The sequence below is a fragment of the Paramormyrops kingsleyae genome, chromosome 2 (assembly GCF_048594095.1).
Source record: "Paramormyrops kingsleyae isolate MSU_618 chromosome 2, PKINGS_0.4, whole genome shotgun sequence".
Lineage (NCBI taxonomy): Eukaryota > Metazoa > Chordata > Actinopteri > Osteoglossiformes > Mormyridae > Paramormyrops > Paramormyrops kingsleyae.
The window spans coordinates 38,763,277-38,781,367 of record NC_132798.1 but is presented as its reverse complement, the minus strand read 5'-3'; the positions used below and the strand labels follow the sequence as shown (position 1 = coordinate 38,781,367).

The window sequence follows — 18,091 nt, the reverse complement described above, 5'->3', positions numbered from 1 at the left end:
TGTGTGTGTGTGTGTGTGTGTGTATATATATATGTGTGTGTGTGTATATATGTGTGTGTGTGTGTGTGTGTGTATATATGTGTGTGTGTGTGTGTGTGTGTATATATGTGTGTGTGTGTATATATATGTGTGTGTGTGTGTGTGTATATATGTGTGTGTGTGTATATATGTGTGTGTGTGTGTATATATGTGTGTGTGTGTGTATGTATGTGTGTGTGTGTGTGTATATATGTGTGTGTGTGTGTGTGTGTATATATGTATGTGTGTGTGTGTGTATATATGTATGTGTGTGTGTGTGTGTATATATGTGTGTGTGTGTGTGTGTGTATATATGTGTGTGTGTGTGTATATATGTGTGTGTGTGTGTGTATATATGTGTGTGTGTGTGTATATATATATATATATATATATATATATATACACATACACACACATATGTGTGTGTGTGTGTATGTATATGTGTGTGTGTGTGTGTATATATATGTGTGTGTGTGTGTGTGTGTGTGTGTATATATGTGTGTGTGTGTGTGTGTGTGTATATATGTGTGTGTGTGTGTGTGTGTGTGTGTGTGTGTGTGTGTATATCAACAACCCAATAGAGCATCTTTGGGATGTGGTGGAACGGGAGCTTCGTGCCCTGGATGTGCATCCCACAAATCTCCATCAACTGCAAGATGCTATCCTATCAATATGGGCCAACATTTCTAAAGAATGCTTTCAGCACCTTGTTGAATCAATGCCACGTAGAATTAAGGCAGTTCTGAAGGCGAAAGGGGGTCAAACACCGTATTAGTATGGTGTTCCTAATAATCCTTTAGGTGAGTGTATATGTGTATATGATGTCTGTATGTCATCATTTGTTTTGTGTCAGTCACATATCACCAATAATATGAAAAATAGCAAACCCAGTTGTGCGAACTCTTCAGTCGATCAGTCCTGTATGTACTACTCTAAGCACGGAGTTGCAGCAAAAAGCTTCATGCCTAACGACCCTTTCTGGATAAAATTAGCCACCCCTGTGCTAATCAATACTTCGCAGTCTGAGAATTGTCCCTATTGCTCACTAGACAGTTACCATACTTATGACCAGAGACCCACACAATTGTGTTTCAAACTACATTTTCAGACAACTTCACATTATATGTGATCGTAGACCTAAATTATTACTTATTAGTTATTAAAGATTATTGCATTTCTTACTTACACGGTGACTATACCCTTATTAGACTGCATTTTCCACCATCGCTGTCGTATTTTCCCGGAACTACGCAACTTAACGACAGTGTTTGCGAATGTTCGTTCGAACTATGGTTTTGGGAAACACCTGCGTCGTTTAACGATGCATCGTACTACGTAAGTCCGCAATATCGTTACCTCTGTAGTTCGAACTATGGTTTCGGGAAACACCTGCGTCGTACTTACATAGTTTGAACCACGCAAGTTGCTAGCATAGTTAGCGACGATGATTTTGGGAAACACACCCTAGATCTGTCATTGAAGTTTTCCCTGTGTTGTGTGCTGTGCTTGCAATAACCCCCAACCCCACCCCACGGTTTGTTGGATTTCTGTCTGCCTGACCCTGATTGCTCGTTCCCTGCTCGTTCTCCCTACGCTGGGATACAACAATAGCAATTAAAATAGAGTGCAATAAAGTCAAATAAAAAACATTGCATTGACAGACATGTAGAATGAGGAAGATCAACATGACTGACTTCTGCAGTGAAACAAGTATGTCAGTATTCTTCTTTGGGAGGTTTTTTTAAAAAGTAAAATTAAATGGTCAACGTGTTCAGGAGATTGTGTGCTCTGAGCATATCGTCCTATGTCACCTGCCATACTAAACACACGCTCTGAAAGTACGCTAGCTTGCCAACTACTTATAAATAACCAAGTCAAAATGATCTACTTACTATAAAAATGTGAAACATATATTTGTTTATAAAAATAGAGTATTATTTAATATTTATTATTATTATTACTATTATTGTTATTAATTTCCCTTTGGGATAAATAAAGTATTTTTGAATTGAACTGGGATTTTAGTTCCTTCACCTTTCTATTTCTCAGCTCGCTTTTCGGAGGGAAGTTAATGTCGTAGTTTTTATGAACAGTCCGAAAATGCCGCTCCACATTTCCCTTCTTTGGAATAGCAACGGTAGACTGACAGATGAGGCAAATACACTTCGAATATGACATGGTGGAAAAACAGTCCTCCTCCCATTCCGTATGGAAGTGGTAGGTTTTTGGCTTCTTACTTGGTCCAGCTCCCCCATTCATTTTTATACCCTTAAGTTTAGTAGAAATAAATTGGAGGCTAACTTGGCGACTCGGTGGCTTGCAGCAGCTGGCGTGGTTGAACACGTCATCCATCCTCTATTTTTTTATGCCATACGATCTACCCACACTACCTTTGCAATCGACCAGTAGATCGTGATCGAGGTATTGGGAACCCCTGGTGTAGACCATGTATACGTCAGAGTGGATCATGAAAACAATACTGGAACAGGCAAGAAAGTAAAAACGCATGTATCGATATTTATGCGGTCACATCGATGCATCATATTGTTTGCCGTTGAATCGATATATTGAAACAAAATGATGTATTGTTACACCCCTAGTCATTACATTGTAAAGCAGATGTGTAATATTATGCTAGGGTGTTGTCCACTTTTGGAGCATTTAGTAAGTTTAACATGTTCAGGTGTTAAGAAGATGGGCTGGTTTCATGGTAATGTTACTGTGTGCTTGTTACTACAGTGTTATAACAAATATTTTTAATTTATTGTTTATTTTTCATATTACACTACAGCTAATACAACAGCTGCTTTTGGTGCTGAAAACTGCATAGGACTATTGTTTTTCTTAGTAAATATGTAGCTAACCAGGTCTGCCTAATTATAATCAGTGATAAATTAATATTTGATTATTTTGCAGTGATTAGGAATTGATAAGGGAATTGGTAAAGAACCAGATTGATAAGAATAATTGATGGCACCGACATCAGTAATTTCTTAAAGATTCCCATCCCTAGTACTGAGCTTGGGGGGGAGGAAGGGGTCCTGCATTTTACCAAAAATTTTCCTTTGGCAACAGTAACTTCCGTGATATTAATATTCTATTAGACATTCATTTAGTTGTAGCCTATATTAGATTTCTATTTTTATTTTTAATTTTTTTTTAAAGAACTTGAGTGTGTCACTGTTGTCTGTTCAGGGACCCTGGTTATTATCTACAACCTGAAGCTGATGGATACCCGGGAGCCTGAGCTGGATGTTGAAACAGACCGCCAGGACATCCTCATGGCTGGGATGCCACCAGAGGGAGTGTAAGTGTGTGTCTGGTGTTAGAGAGTTTCCTTAGGCTAAGGGAAGAGCAGTATATTTGTGATTTGTTGACCCATGACCATCTTTATCGTACTCTGGTCTAACAGAAAGCCGGAGCGTCGCTCCTTCAGAGCCTATGCAGCTGTCCTCTATATCGACCCCAGGATGAGAATCTTCATACAAGGTCACAAAGTGCGCACTAAGAGGCTCTCCTGCTGCCTCTATAAGCCAAGGTAAGGTTTAGTTTGCTTCGTTTTACATTAAAATGGTGTGAACGTGTGTTTTTATATGAAACATGATTTTATCAATTAATCTGTGACATGATCAGCAGGGTTGTGGTACTTAAGTCTGGTCATTTGAATGGACTTGGCCTTGAAATGCACTCAGGTCAATTTTTACTCTGTTTTGATATTAGCTTCACTGTTTGTCGGACATTGTGAACTTACCCACTCATGCCCTCATCATCTCCAAGTCAGCAGTTATCCAATTTGCGTGCATAAACCATATGTAGTTTCTGTGTAAGATATTTAGTTAAAAAAAAAAAAAAAAGCATAATATGGAATGCATATATTGCAAAAAAATCGTAATAGAGGTGGTCTTTTTCCCCAAATGTCTATAGGAATTGGATACATAAGGACAGGTACATAAACTAATGTGAACCAGTGTTAATTTTGTCAACATACTTTTGATTTAGTCTGTTTAGTATTTTGATGAAAATAGGGGGTGGTGTTTGGCTCAGCTGGCTAAGCCTCTGTGTCTGTGATCGGAAGTTGCCAGTTTGAGCCTCGGCATAATAGTAACATATCCGAGGGCCCTTGAGCAACGCCCTTAACCCCCTGTTTCGGTGGTGCTTCATTTTGACTGACCCTGTGCTATTACCCGCAAGGTTGCTCAAGCCCGTATATACTGTGTGTGTGTGTGTGTGTGTGTGTGTGTGTGTGTGTATACACACACACACGCGCACACACACATACATACATACAAAAAACGCAATACTATTTCGGCATTCCGTGGCATATTACAGAATGATGTTTTGGGGCTTCAGAGTGGTCTGGTGCTGACAGAGGACTTGTGCTCTCAAGCCCCTCCTGCAGTCCGGTACTTGTGAATTATTTTCTAATTTTGCTTTGCAATAACATAAATGGTGGATGACCATTAATTCTTGCCCCTCCTCTACAGTTTAAATCTTCCCGGTTTAAGATTAAATATGCTGGGAGAAACCAGTTTAAATGTATGGAGGAACTTTGGCTTTCAAAATTTAAACAATAAAGAAGAGTTGGACATGAGCCGTGCTGTATGCAAACTTTATCCTGCGAAAGTTAAGTATTGTGGTAATATGACAAACATACTGGCACATATTGCTGGACGTCATCCTCTGATAAGACAGCGGAGAAGCATAAAAGCTCAGTGTAGTTTATGCCATGACAGCAGCAATTGTAGCTTTTTGTTAACAATTTTAAGTAAAAATGTTATTGAATAAAACTTTAGTGGTATGACCCAACTTTTTAGTGTTTTTTTTTTTTACACAAGGTTTAAGGATTTTAAATTCTGAAAGGGAAAAAAATGGAAAAAATCATAGTATTGAGTCAGAATATTCATCAATGCTTGCAGAATCACAGTACATATCAAACCAGCACATTATCGTGATAATGTCATATCTGGAGGTCACTGGTGATTCCCATCCCTAAAATATAAATGAGGTATATTGTGGTACCCAAAAATTAGTAATCTGCATAGATTAGTTGAATCCTTACATTTATTAATCCATCTACCATCTACTACTGTTTTTGGTTTGTCATTGAAGTGATTTATTAGCATTGAAACGGTGGTGAGGAAAGGAACAGAAAGAGAACATAACGCCCATTTTCAAAAAAGGGGATAGAAGTAATTTGTCAAATTATAGGCCAATCAGTCTAACTTGTATAACTGGTAAAGTTATGGAGGCTATAATCAAAGAGAAAATGGTAGATTACCTGGACTCAACATTTTGAGGGATAGCCAGCATGGATTTAGGAGAGGTAGATCCTGTTTAACAAATCTGTTGGAGTTTTTTGAGGAAGCTACTCAGGAAGTTGATGATCAGAAGGCCTATGATGTCATCTACTTAGATTTCCAAAAGGCTTTTGATGTTGTCCCCCACAAGAGGCTCTTACTTAAACTCAAAGCGACAGGTATTCTAGGAACTGTAGTAACCTGGATTGATAACTGGTTAACAGATAGGAAGCAGCGAGTAGTTATAAGAGGCACAATGTCACAGTGGACCTGCGTTCATAGTGGGGTACTGCAGGGTTCAATTTTAGGACCACTATTGTTCCTAAATTACATAAATGATATAGACACCAATATATACAGTAAACTGGTGAAATTTGCAGATGACACCAAGGTGGGTGGTGTAGCAGATACTGAACTAGCGGCTCAGCAGCTACAGCGGGATCTTGATTTAATTAGTGACTGGGTCGATACCTGGCAGATGAAATTTAACATAGACAAATGTAAGGTCCATGTAGGGAGCAGAAATATAAAGTACAGGTATTTTATGGGACCTACTAAAATAAAGGTAGCTGATTATGAGAAAGACCTTGGTGTGTATGTTGATGCTTCCATGTCTCATTCTCGCCAGTGCGGGGAAGCAATAAGAAAGGCCAATAGGATGTTGCGCTATATCTCCAGGTGTGTGGAGTTTAATTCAAGGGAGGTAATGCTAAGATTATACAATTCCTTGGTGAGACCTCACCTAGAATATTGTGTGCAGGTTTGGTCACCATATCTTAAAAAGGACATTGCGGCCTTAGAAAAGGTGCAGCGTAGGGCCACAAGAATGATTTCTGGTCTTAGAGGAATGTCATATGAGGAAAGGTTAGTTGAGCTAAATCTGTTCAGCCTCAAGCAAAGGAGACTGAGGGGGGACATGATCCAGGTCTATAACATTCTAACAGGTTTGGATGCTGTTCAATCGAATAGTTACTTCAGCATTAGTTCAAATACAAGAACTTGCGGCCATAGGTGGAAATTAGCGGGAGAACATTTCAAACTGGATTTAAGGAAGCACTTCTTTACACAGCGTGTAGTCAGAGTATGGAATAGTCTTCCTGATAACATAGTGCAAGCTGAATCCTTGGGTTCCTTTAAATCAGAGCTAGATAAGATTTTAACAACTCTGAGCTATTAGTTAAGTTCTCCCCAAGCGAGCTTGATGGGCCGAATGGCCTCCTCTCGTTTGTATAGTTCTTATGTTCTTAGAACTTATTGTGGATAAACCAGGCCAAAAAGACATGGGTGGTGTGGCTGTACTTTTTGCAGTTTAATGATAAGTTTATTAAACATAAGGATAGAGAGAGAACTTTATGGTTTGGGGTCTTGTTGGGTCTAATTAGATCAATATTATCCAACCATGCGTAACTACGATCAAGACTAAAGATACTACTTTACTGATTTCTTACTACTAACTACTGATTACTACTGATACTCATTTCAAGTTCATCTTTCTGATTTTTCTCTTGACTTTTTTTCCCATCTTTATTTGTTGAGGAAAGTGTCTGTACATTTCTTCATAGTTTTTAGTATAATTAATTTTATCATGTCAAATTGTCATTGATGAATAATTTTCATCAACAAAATTAATACTGTAGCAAACTTTGTTGAGAGGCAATGGCTGAGTAAGTGGGCCATGATAATTTGTTTTGCACAGTAACTTTGCAAATAGCTATCCAGCAAGCTAGCCAGTGTCTGACAATAATTGTTTTTGTACTTTATTAATCCCCGTTTCTGAAATTCCTATTCTTGCACATCACATACCTTGGTCTGCAGAGAGACGCAGGGTTATGTTACAGTGAAACTGCAGTGGAGCTGTGTTTCTGTTAATGTTGTGTTTGACAAATCATTTATTTAGAAAAACTTTAGCCATTTGATTCAATTTATAGTTTTTGAATTCAGATTTATGGTCTAGAATTGAACATGTTTTCCTGTACTGGGACTTGGCCACCCAGCTGTGGTAATGGACTCTGTCTTGTCTCGTACTTGCCCCCTTGTTGGACTCAATCTTGATTTAGACTTGATTTGTTAAATGTACATTTGTGACTCTGATTTGACTGGTTATTTGTATGCAGAAATGTTCTATGTAATTGATTCGTCTACTGGAACACATGCATCTTGGGAAAAACCCTAGGTGGTGCAGCAACCCATCACTGGGCACACTTACACACCATCCACTAACACATGTGCACTTTTGGGCAGTTTGGTAGCTCCATTTAGCCTCATTATGTATTTGGACTGTGGGGGGGGAGACCAGAGTACCTGGAGGAAACCCCATGACAACCCAGGGAGAACATGTAAACTCCACACATGGAACCCTGGCATAGACATGAACCCAGTTCCCAGAGTTGTGAGGCAGCAGTGCTAACCATTGCACCACTGTGCCGCCCTCGTATGTTTTTCAACTTACAGGTATTTCTCCTTAACAGAGTTTACAAATATAGCTCCACACGCTTCAAAACCCGGGCAGAACAAGAGGTGAAGAAGGCAGACCACCTTGCTAAAATATGTAGGTACACAATGAAGAAGTCTTGTCAGATGTTTGATTTGTGTTTTTTTTTTCTCAGATGTTTCTCATTTTGAGATGAATTTTTCTTTTAACCTGCAAGTGGCATTATTAAATGTGTTTATTACAAATGATATACAGTGGTACCTCAGAACTCAAACTTAATCCGTTCAGAACTCCGGATCGAATCCTAAAAAGTTCGAGTTCTGATCAAATTTCCCCCATAAGAAATAATGGAAAACCAATTAATTGGTTCCCGGCCACAAAAATTACACCGAAATATGTTTTTGTTTTTTTTTTTTGTTTTTTAGCATTTGAATGAACCAGATAAAACAAAAAGAGCATATACTGTACTAAACACATATAAGCACATTTATCAAAACAGTAATTTGTAAAGTAAGAAGATAAATGTATCCAAACAATGTGTCCTGCCCCGATCATCCGCTCCTTCCGTGTGCCACGCCCCCTCGCTAACCTCGTATGGAATCCCCATGTGATCAGCTGTTTCTGGTTGTTGTCATTAGTCCTCTGTATTTAGTCCGCGTTTCATTTTGTTTCCCCAGTCTGGTCATTGTATTGTCCGTCTGCCTTTTGCCTGCCTTACCTGTAATTGAACCCCGTATTCAGCGATACCCTGACGTCTGCGCCTTTGTCTCCGTTCCCCGCTGGGCACGTCAATATTATTGTAATTAAATGTATTAATGGTTTATTATTAATATTAAAATAAGAAATCTTTATTTTTAAATGTATTTTATTATATAATAATAATTACTGTTAGTCTATCATTGTCTAAATGTATTTTTACTCTCTAAATACAGTGGTACCTCGGTTCTCTAACTCACTAGAACTCGAATTTCTTGAAAGTCGAACAAACCAGTTTGACCTAGAACTCGATCTGAATATCAGAAGTCAGAAGTGACCTAATATAAATTGTACGCACCAGGAAATGAGTCGTACTACAATGCAATTCTTACTTGAATGCCTTCTTCACAAACTGGACGATTAACTAAATAAAGCAGCGCAACATTACAGTAACTAACAATAAAGAAACCATTAACTTGCGTGTACTATTAGAGCATTTATGTAATTTATTAAAATTTTATTTTACCAGGTAAATTAACTGAAAACCAGTTCTCACTGCTTTATGTGATATTCGGGAGAAATAGCAGATTACGCATTGGAACTGCCTGGGATACAAACGTCATGCGTGTAACTAAACTCTTCAGCCAATAAGGGCAAAGGTGTGTCGTCACGGAGGCGGTTCCAGTTTGTGCAGCCGGGTGAGAGGTCGCAATGTATCTAACCGTAATGCATTGCGTCAGGATCAGAATGTGTTGCTTTAAGCCAGCGCTTTAAGCAAGTCGAACGCACCCAGTGACCAGACTGGGGAAACAAACTGAAACGTGGACTTAATACAGAGGACTAATGACAGCTGATCGCATGGGGATCCCACACGAGGTTAACGAGGGGGTGTGGCACACGGAAGGAGTGGGTGATCGGGGCAGGACAGGGGTAATGTTGGGATAAGATCTTTATTGTTTTGGAAGCCATTAAGAAAAAAATGCTGCTCTTGTTTTATCCTGTTCATTTTGTGTTTAAATGCTAAAAAAAATAACATATTTAGGTGTAATTTTGGGGGGCCGGGAACCAATTAATTGGTTTTCCATTATTTCTTATGGGAAAAATTCGATCAGAACTCGAACTTTTTAGGATTCTATCCGGAGTCCGGAACGGATTAAGTTCGAGAGCTGAGGTTCCACTGTATATGTATTCAGCTAGTGTAAACATGCACGATGCTGTCACAGCGAATGCAAGGCTGAGACTGAAGCGTTACCCTTTGTTTCCGCTGAGAGACGTGCTGCATGACTCATTTCCCCACGTGGCCAAGTTATCTTAGGTCGGCATTCACGGTTTGACTTTTTTCAAACTGGTTTGTTCGACTTTTAAGAAATTCGAGTTCTAATGAGTTCGAGAACTGAGGTACCACTGTATATAAGGTTCAATAAGCACTGCATATGATATACTAGCTCTTTATCCTGTTGGTTCCTGTTCAATAAACTTTCAAGCTGCACTTTTGTAATTTTCTTTAGCTATGAATGACTTTTCTGTGACAATACTTTTCCATTGTCTTGTTATTATGGAAAATTGAAATTTTGTATAGCGCATTGATAGGTAAGAAGTTGTATGACATGTTCTATCTCTAGCTGAAGAAAAGGCTAGGGAAGCAGAGAGCAAAAGCCTCGCTCTGGAGCTGAAGCTGGGAGACGACCTCTCCAGGGAAGCTCGTGTAAGATGTCATCCTGCGATAGCTGCATACCATAGAGTGTCTGGGGTCTATGCCATGGCACTGAAGGCATACCCTTTTTTTTTTCAGGCTATGTTCCGCAAGGCTCAGGAATCAGCCATGATGTTACGTCAGGAGGCAGACATAAAGAGGAAAATCTTGGAGACCAAACAGAAGTGAGTCATCAGCACATGATGTAGGGATTGTAGGCTGGTTTCATGAAAGTTTTTTGTCTTTTTGAACGTCAGTTTTATAGGTTTTACCCTATTTACCCACAAAAATCCTGCAATCGGGTAATGCGACCTTCCATCATCGTAGCACGCCCTGTTTAAACACTTTATGTTTCTGTTGTTACCATATTTTCTTGTTAGTTCACTCTTTAGCCCCACTGTTTCCTAATACTTCTTGGTTCTTCCAGAGCCCTCAAAGAGCCCAAGGAACTAAACTTTATTTTTGGGGTGAACATTGAACAACGAGATTTGGATGGCATGTTCATTTACAACTGCAGTCGCCTCATCAAGATGTACGAGAAAGTGGGGCCGCAGCTCGAGGGAGGCATGTGAGTGGACCTGTGCGGGCATGCTGCTCAGAGAAACCCACATCCATCAAAATAATGCAATTAAGTTACATATTAATTTTTAATTTAATGTCCAGTCTTCTCTGACTAGGATTTGGGTGGTAAAGCTCAGTGTTTGGTAATGGCGAATGACTTGGTTGATTGCAGGGCTTGTGGTGGAGTTGTGGGTGTGGTTGATGTTCCTTACCTGGTCCTTGAGCCTACACACAACAAGCAAGACTTTGCGGATGCCAAGGAGTACAGACATCTGCTGAAGGCCATGGGTGACCACCTGGCCCAGTACTGGAAAGATGTTGCCATTGGTGAGAGTAATGGGCACCTATTTTTATTCTTTTTGGCATGGTAAATGAGTATTACTTTTATAGTTGATTAGAAAAAAAAACCTGCAAAGGCTAAACTCAGGCTGTTGTTTTCATATGACTTTGATTACATTCTATGGGGGTAGTAAAGATGAGCAATGTTTTATAATCTCAGCTCTCAAACAGTTCTTGCAATGTATTCACTGTGGTACTGCTGTGTTGCTTTGCTTTCTCCAGCACAAAAGGGCATTGTCAAATTCTGGGACGAATTTGGCTACCTTTCGGCCAACTGGAATCAGCCCCCTTCCAATGATCTGCGATATAAGAGGCGGCGTGCCATGGAGATCCCTGTCACCATTCAGTGTGGTAAGTGAAGCCTGCTGTGCTGTCGTTTGAAAACCCTTTTGTTACATTCCTGATACCGTCATGTCACCTAGTATTTTAATATAGACTAAAAGCCAGAAGTTTCAAGTTTCAGCCGTATCTGTCTTAATAGACAAGTGCCTGAAGTGGCGTACGCTTCCCTTCCAACTGGATGCTGTGGACAAGCGGTATCCTGACAGCTGGGTCTGTTTGATGAATCCAGATAGCACCCAGGACAGGTAGTTCATTTTACTGAAATCCAGCCTTGGATTGCTGTAGGTGCTTTTTACCATGAGATAAATGAAGTATGTGATAAATGAAGAAAATATAGTGCAGCTGTAACTTCAGTTTCCATTCCATTTAGGTGTGATGCTCCAGAGCAGAAGCAGAACCTACCAGTTGGGGTGATGCGCAAGGACACGAAGTCTGTGGAAGATAAGCAGAGGGAGATAACCGAAAAGATCAGACAGCAGCAGGAGAAGCTGGAGACACTGCAGGTTAGCAAGTGGCACTTGGATATATTTTCATTAAATGAATGGTGCTTCAGTCAATAACAGAGTGGACGATGAATGAATGATAGTGGGATGCGTCTAATCTAATATCACAAAGCTTCAGACTCCATTTTGTCTCTCAGTTTGACCAGTTGCAATTGTATCTGTGATAAAGGTTTCAGAATTATCACAATAATCACAATACGGCACGACTTAACACTACAGGGCTTCAGACTTACTTTTTGCATTGGTTGCACTTAGGACTGGGTATTGCCAGCAACCTCATGATACGATACGGGGCAACGACACGATACGTATCACAGTACATTCTGAATATTGCCTTAACACAAGTATTCTAAACAGCTGAACGGATCGTTTATTATTTTTTTATTTTTTTGAGGTCCAATATTAAGATGGAGGGAGGGGATCATCCCCCTCAATAATATCACATATAATGCCTAATTTACAAGAAAACGCTTAGGATTAAAATAGCTCATTACATAACTTTAGTTTTTATTTGGAGAACCCCTAACCTCTGTTAAAATGGTTTATTCTAAACTCCCGCTCCGGCTTGCAGATGCTAACTTCCAGACCCGCAAGTAAAGCGACAACATATAGAGAGCGGTAAGCGGAAAAGTGTGGTACGGCTTCAATTTGTATGTAAACTTAACTTATTGAAAACCTTAATTAATAAAAGGCAGAATTGGTGGAATTTAATGGTCTCATGTTGATCAAGTTTCATAAAGATTATCTTATTTGATTGTGCAAACTGCAACGAGCTAGGTTAGGTAACAGCATAACACATTGGAAGGCTTATAATGCAGCGGTACATAGCATTTGTGTCAGTCACGATTCTCATCCCACTGTGTTTGCTGTTAGGGCATAAGAGTGTAAGAAGCCCATCAAAAAACGGGGCAGATCCATCTGGCATTTATTTAAAAAGGCCATAAAGTGAGTTACTGAGTTACCAGAAACTCTCAATCATTTAGTACATAAGAACATAAGAACTATACAAACGAGAGGAGGCCATTCGGCCCATCGAGCTCGCTTGGGGAGAACTTAACTAATAGCTCAGAGTTGTTAAAATCTTATCTAGCTCTGATTTAAAGGAACCCAAGGATTCAGCTTGCACTATGTTATCAGGAAGACTATTCCATAATCTGACTACACGCTGTGTAAAGAAGTGTTTCCTTAAATCCAGTTTGAAATGTTCTCCCGCTAATTTCCACCTATGGCCACGAGTTCTTGTATTTGAACTAATGCTGAAGTAACTATTCGGTTGAACAGCATCCAAACCTGTTAGAATCTTATAGACCTGGATCATGTCCCCCCTCAGTCTCCTTTGCTTGAGGCTGAACAGATTTAGCTCAAATAACCTTTCCTCGTATGACATTCCTCTAAGACCAGGAATCATTCTTGTGGCCCTACGCTGCACCTTTTCTAAGGCCGCTATGTCCTTTTTAAGATATGGTGACCAAACCTGTACACAATATTCTAGGTGAGGTCTCACCAAGGAATTGTATAATCTTAGCATTACCTCCCTTGAATTAAACTCCACACACCTGGAGATATACCCCAACATCCTATTGGCCTTTTTTATTGCTTCCCCGCACTGACGAGAATGAGACATGGAAGCATCAACATACACACCAAGGTCTTTCTCATAATCAGCTACCTTTATTTTAGTAGGTCCCATAAAATACCTGGACTTTATATTTCTGCTCCCTACATGGAGTACCTTACATTTGTCTATGTTAAATTTCATCTGCCAGGTGTCAGCCCAGTCACTAATTAAATTAAGATCCCGCTGTAGCTGCTGAGCCGCTAGTTCAGTATCTGCTACACCACCCACCTTGGTGTCATCTGCAAATTTCACCAGTTTACTGTATATATTGGTGTCTATATCATTTATGTAAATTAGGAACAAAAGTGGTCCTAAAATTGAACCCTGCGGTACCCCACTATGAACGCAGGCCCACTGTGACATCGAACCTCTTATAACTACTCGCTGCTTCCTATCCGTTAACCAGTTATCAATCCAAGTCGCTACAGTTCCTAAAATACCTGTCGCTTTGAGTTTAAGTGAGAGCCTCTTGTGGGGAACAACATCAAAAGCCTTTTGGAAATCTAAATAGATGACATCATAGGCCTTCTTATCAACTTCCTGAGTAGCTTCCTCAAAGAACTCCAACAGATTTGTTAAACAGGATCTACCTCTCCTAAATCCATGCTGGCTATCCCTCAAAATGTTATTTGAGTCCAGGTAATCTACCATTTTCTCTTTGATTATAGCCTCCATAACTTTACCAGTTATACAAGTTAGACTGATTGGCCTATAGTTTGACAAATTACTTCTATCCCCTTTTTTGAAAATGGGCGTTATGTTGGCATGCTTCCAATCAGAAGGTACCACACCTTCAGATAAGGATTTTTGAAACAGTAATGTTAAGGGTCGGCAAATAATATCCCTCATCTCTTTTAACACTATAGGTAAGATGCCATCAGGGCCCTGTGATTTATTTATTTTGAGCTTAGCTAGGCTTTGCAAAACATCAGCTTCAGTTATATATATATATTAGTTATAGACGATGTTGGATTAGTAATAAGAACTGGTAAGTTACTAGTGTCCTCGACAGTGAATACCCGTGCAAAACTATCATTGAACTCATTTACTATGTCAATGTCGTTTTCAATTATAAGACCCTTACTATCCTGCAGATTAGTAATTTCAGCTTTTAGAGCTCTTTTAGAGTTAAAATACTGGAAGAAACGTTTAACGTCATCCTTAGCCTCCAATGCGATCTTCCTTTCGACATTCCTTTTAGCTCGTCTAATGTCATTTTTTAATTCAGCCTGTAGATTTAGATACTCTTGCTTTATTATGTCATCATCAGTTATTTTCCATCTCTGGAACAAAGCCCTTTTCCTCCTTACTTTATACTTTATGTCCCTATTAAACCACCTAGGTTGCAATTTCCTAGATTTATTCTTGCTAGAAACAGGTATGAAGTCCTCTTGTACTTGCAATAATGTGCTTTTAAAAAATTCCCATGCCTCTTCAACAGTTTTGTTATTTAACTCCATCCAGTTCACAGTTTCTAGTTTTAATCTCATACAATTGAAGTTAGCCTTCCTAACATTATATATTTTCGATTTGGACTTTGCTCTTCGGGCACTAAACTTAACCTCAAATTTAACCATGTTATGATCGCTACTGTCAAGTGGTTCTAAAACATCTAATTTACCAATCCTGTCCTGGTTATTAGACAAAACAAGATCAAGAATGGCATCTCCCCTGGTAGGGGTGTTAACAAACTGAGTAAAAAAACAATCCTGTACTAATTCCACCATCTCAAGTTCATTTTCAGAAGAGCCAGCAACAATGTCCCGCTGCATCCCCGGTAGATTAAAATCACCCATAACTACCACATCATTTTTATTGCTCATAATCCTAATATCACTGTATAACAATCTGCTTTCCTCAGCAGCTACATTGGGTGCTCTGTAACAAACACCGACAATTAGGCTATTTGAGTTTGTAGCATCTAATTTTACCCATATAGTTTCCGTACTTTTACTTATATCAGTAAGCTCCCTTGCCTGCAAGTTTTCCTTTACATATACTGCAACACCTCCTCCCTTCTTACCTATACGGTCTTTACGGAACAATGTGTAACCATCCATATTATATTCTTGTCCATCCTTATCACTCAACCACGTTTCAGTTATTGCTATAATATCATAAGAGTCCGATGAGATAAGAGCCTCTAAATCATTAATTTTATTCCTAATACTCCTGGCGTTTAAATACAGACAACAAAGAGTAGGCCTATTACAGTGCCTACTTATATGATTTTTTTGGGCTTTCCGTTTCCCCCCAGTTACATACTTAACTAACCTCCCTGCCCCCCCAGTCCCTAGTTTAAACATTCCTCAACTACTCTACAAATACGCCTTCCCAGTACACTGGTTCCCCTCCGGTTCAGATGCAACCCATCCGGCTTGAACAGGTCCCACCTGTTCCAGAAGGTCCTCCAGTGCCCCATAAACCTAAACCCCTCTTTCCTACACCATCCTTTTAGCCACGCATTTAATCTCCTTATCTCAGTTAACTTAGCCTGACTTGCGCGTGGCACGGGGAGTATTTCAGAAAATACCACCATGGACTTTCTGCTTCTAAGCTTATTGGCGACTTCTATAAATTTATCCTGCAGAACAGCCCTTCTACCCTTGCCTATGTCGTTGGTGCCAACATGCACCACGACAACTGGATCCACCCCAGCTGGGGCCAAAAGCTTGTCCACACGATCTGGAAGGTCTCCTACCTGGGCACCAGGCAGGCAAGTCACCGTACGGGACCCTCTATCACGCGTGCACACATAACTGTCTACTCCCCTAATAATTGAATCCCCCACTACCACAACCTCCCTCTTTCTGGGGGGAGGGGGCTCCTCAGTGCCCAAGGGCCCACCTGCTTCCCCAGTCCCTTCCGGCTCTAAAGCTGGAAGCACCTGAAACCTGTTAGACACAGACACCTCAGGTGATGCCGCCTCTGTAACGTGTGTACGCCTTTTCCTGCGTCTACGACCTACGGTCACCCAGCTCTCTCGACCTCTCTGCTCTTCATTCTCCCTCCCCCCCGTTAGTGGCGTACACACCATCTCCCTAAACGGCGTATCAACTAGCTCATCTAACTCACTGTTGCATTGGATGCGAGCCAGTTGCTCCTCAAGGTCGCGAACCTTGACCATGAGTGAGTCCACTAGCTTACATCGCTCGCAGATGAAGTCCGACTGGACACTAACGTCCAGAAGGGCAAACATCTTGCAAACGCAACACTGAGCCGGCCCCATAATTAACTAACTCACTATGACCCCGTACTCCCAGCCCAGTAAATTTATATAGTGTATTTAACTATAAAGATTAATTTGCGTAACAATAAATGCAGTAACGTGCGGAGTACACTAAAATAAGTTATTACTTATGTTAAAACGGAACTTAATTATTATTTTATTTAAAATTTTAAACCTGATAAATTTACTACTACTTACCAGAAGAACTTCTGCATGAACCAAGTATGAACTAAAAACAAGGCGAAATCGAAGTTGCTCTTGGGAGGTCGAAAAACCACAAAAACCCCCTCACAGCAGGCTACTGCCGGAGCGGGAAAAAAGTGGAAAATGTCCTCCCGGCCCCGACTGGCGACCGAGCAAAGCTCAGGAGCAACTGTCCTTTTCCGACGCTGGGTAGCGATACCGATGTTAGATATTATTAGTTATTATCGCCCCGCGGGTGTTTGTTACGGAGTTTAAACGCGGACAGAAAAACGCCGCTCACGCGACACCCGCAGATCTCTGTCGGTAATAATCGCGCTGTTAATTAAGACAGGACAGACAAGCACTCACGCAGACCGAAATAAGAACAATAAATAGAAATAAACAGCCACCCACGTAAACAGGTAAAGCACACAAACACTCAAAACACTCCAAAAAACAATCCCAAACAATCGCTGCAGCTCAACACCACTCTCTCGCAGCAATCCCAGCAATCACATAAATAGTGCTGGCAAAAGGGAGATATCTTCAATCGCTATTTTATGTGTGTTGTGTTTCTTTCCGGAAAGTACACGCCGATATACCCGCCCCCCCAATGTTAATATAAAACCTATGCTCCTGGCTGGCACCCTGCGGCTGCATTGTGCACTGCACTTTTACAATTGCCGTTGCACCATTGGATAGCCTGCCAAATAAAAGTTGTTAAACTGGCCGTATCGATACAGCACATCTGTATCGATGCATGTATTGTCTATGAGTATGTCACGATATTTTGCCATATAGATTTTTTGAGTACAGCCCTGGTTGCACTGGTATGCCTGACTTGTCCATTTAGGTGCGCCGCCACAAAATTTAGGTGCACTCAGATTTTTCACAGTACTACGATAATACATTTTAAGGGTTACGTTTTTGTCATTTTCCAAACACATTGATAGTTATGCAAATGATTGTAAAGAGGAATAAAGGTGCAGGTACATGTTTGTTATTATTTGAATCACGGCACAAACAAAAAAATTGTTTTAAAACAAAACTTAAGTGCTGATGTTTAAATTGCTTGACAAACTAAAAATTTCAAAAACTCAGTTGACTCAAAAGTGTGTTCAGCTCCCAGATAAGAAAAAGCTTTGCTTTGCTGATGCTGAAATGCTGCTGGGAGAGGGGGC

At 40.2% G+C, this 18,091-nt stretch overlaps 1 protein-coding gene across 3 annotated transcripts in view; it reads left to right on the top strand.

Moving 5' to 3' along the window:
- morc2 (MORC family CW-type zinc finger 2) overlaps nt 1-18,091 on the top strand; it is a 69,852-nt gene that overhangs the window by 15,481 nt on the left and 36,280 nt on the right. For all 3 annotated transcript variants that reach the window (XR_011989343.1, XM_072709112.1, XM_072709111.1), the window contains exons 9-18: nt 3,214-3,325; nt 3,431-3,556; nt 7,784-7,863; nt 10,065-10,147; nt 10,235-10,320; nt 10,563-10,703; nt 10,869-11,023; nt 11,258-11,386; nt 11,517-11,622; nt 11,748-11,880. Coding sequence is in view for 2 of the 3 variants with exons in the window: in XM_072709112.1 (XP_072565213.1) it covers nt 3,214-3,325; nt 3,431-3,556; nt 7,784-7,863; nt 10,065-10,147; nt 10,235-10,320; nt 10,563-10,703; nt 10,869-11,023; nt 11,258-11,386; nt 11,517-11,622; nt 11,748-11,880 (1,151 nt within the window). In the remaining variant the exon portion in view is untranslated. The remainder of the gene's footprint in view (nt 1-3,213; nt 3,326-3,430; nt 3,557-7,783; nt 7,864-10,064; nt 10,148-10,234; nt 10,321-10,562; nt 10,704-10,868; nt 11,024-11,257; nt 11,387-11,516; nt 11,623-11,747; nt 11,881-18,091) is intronic.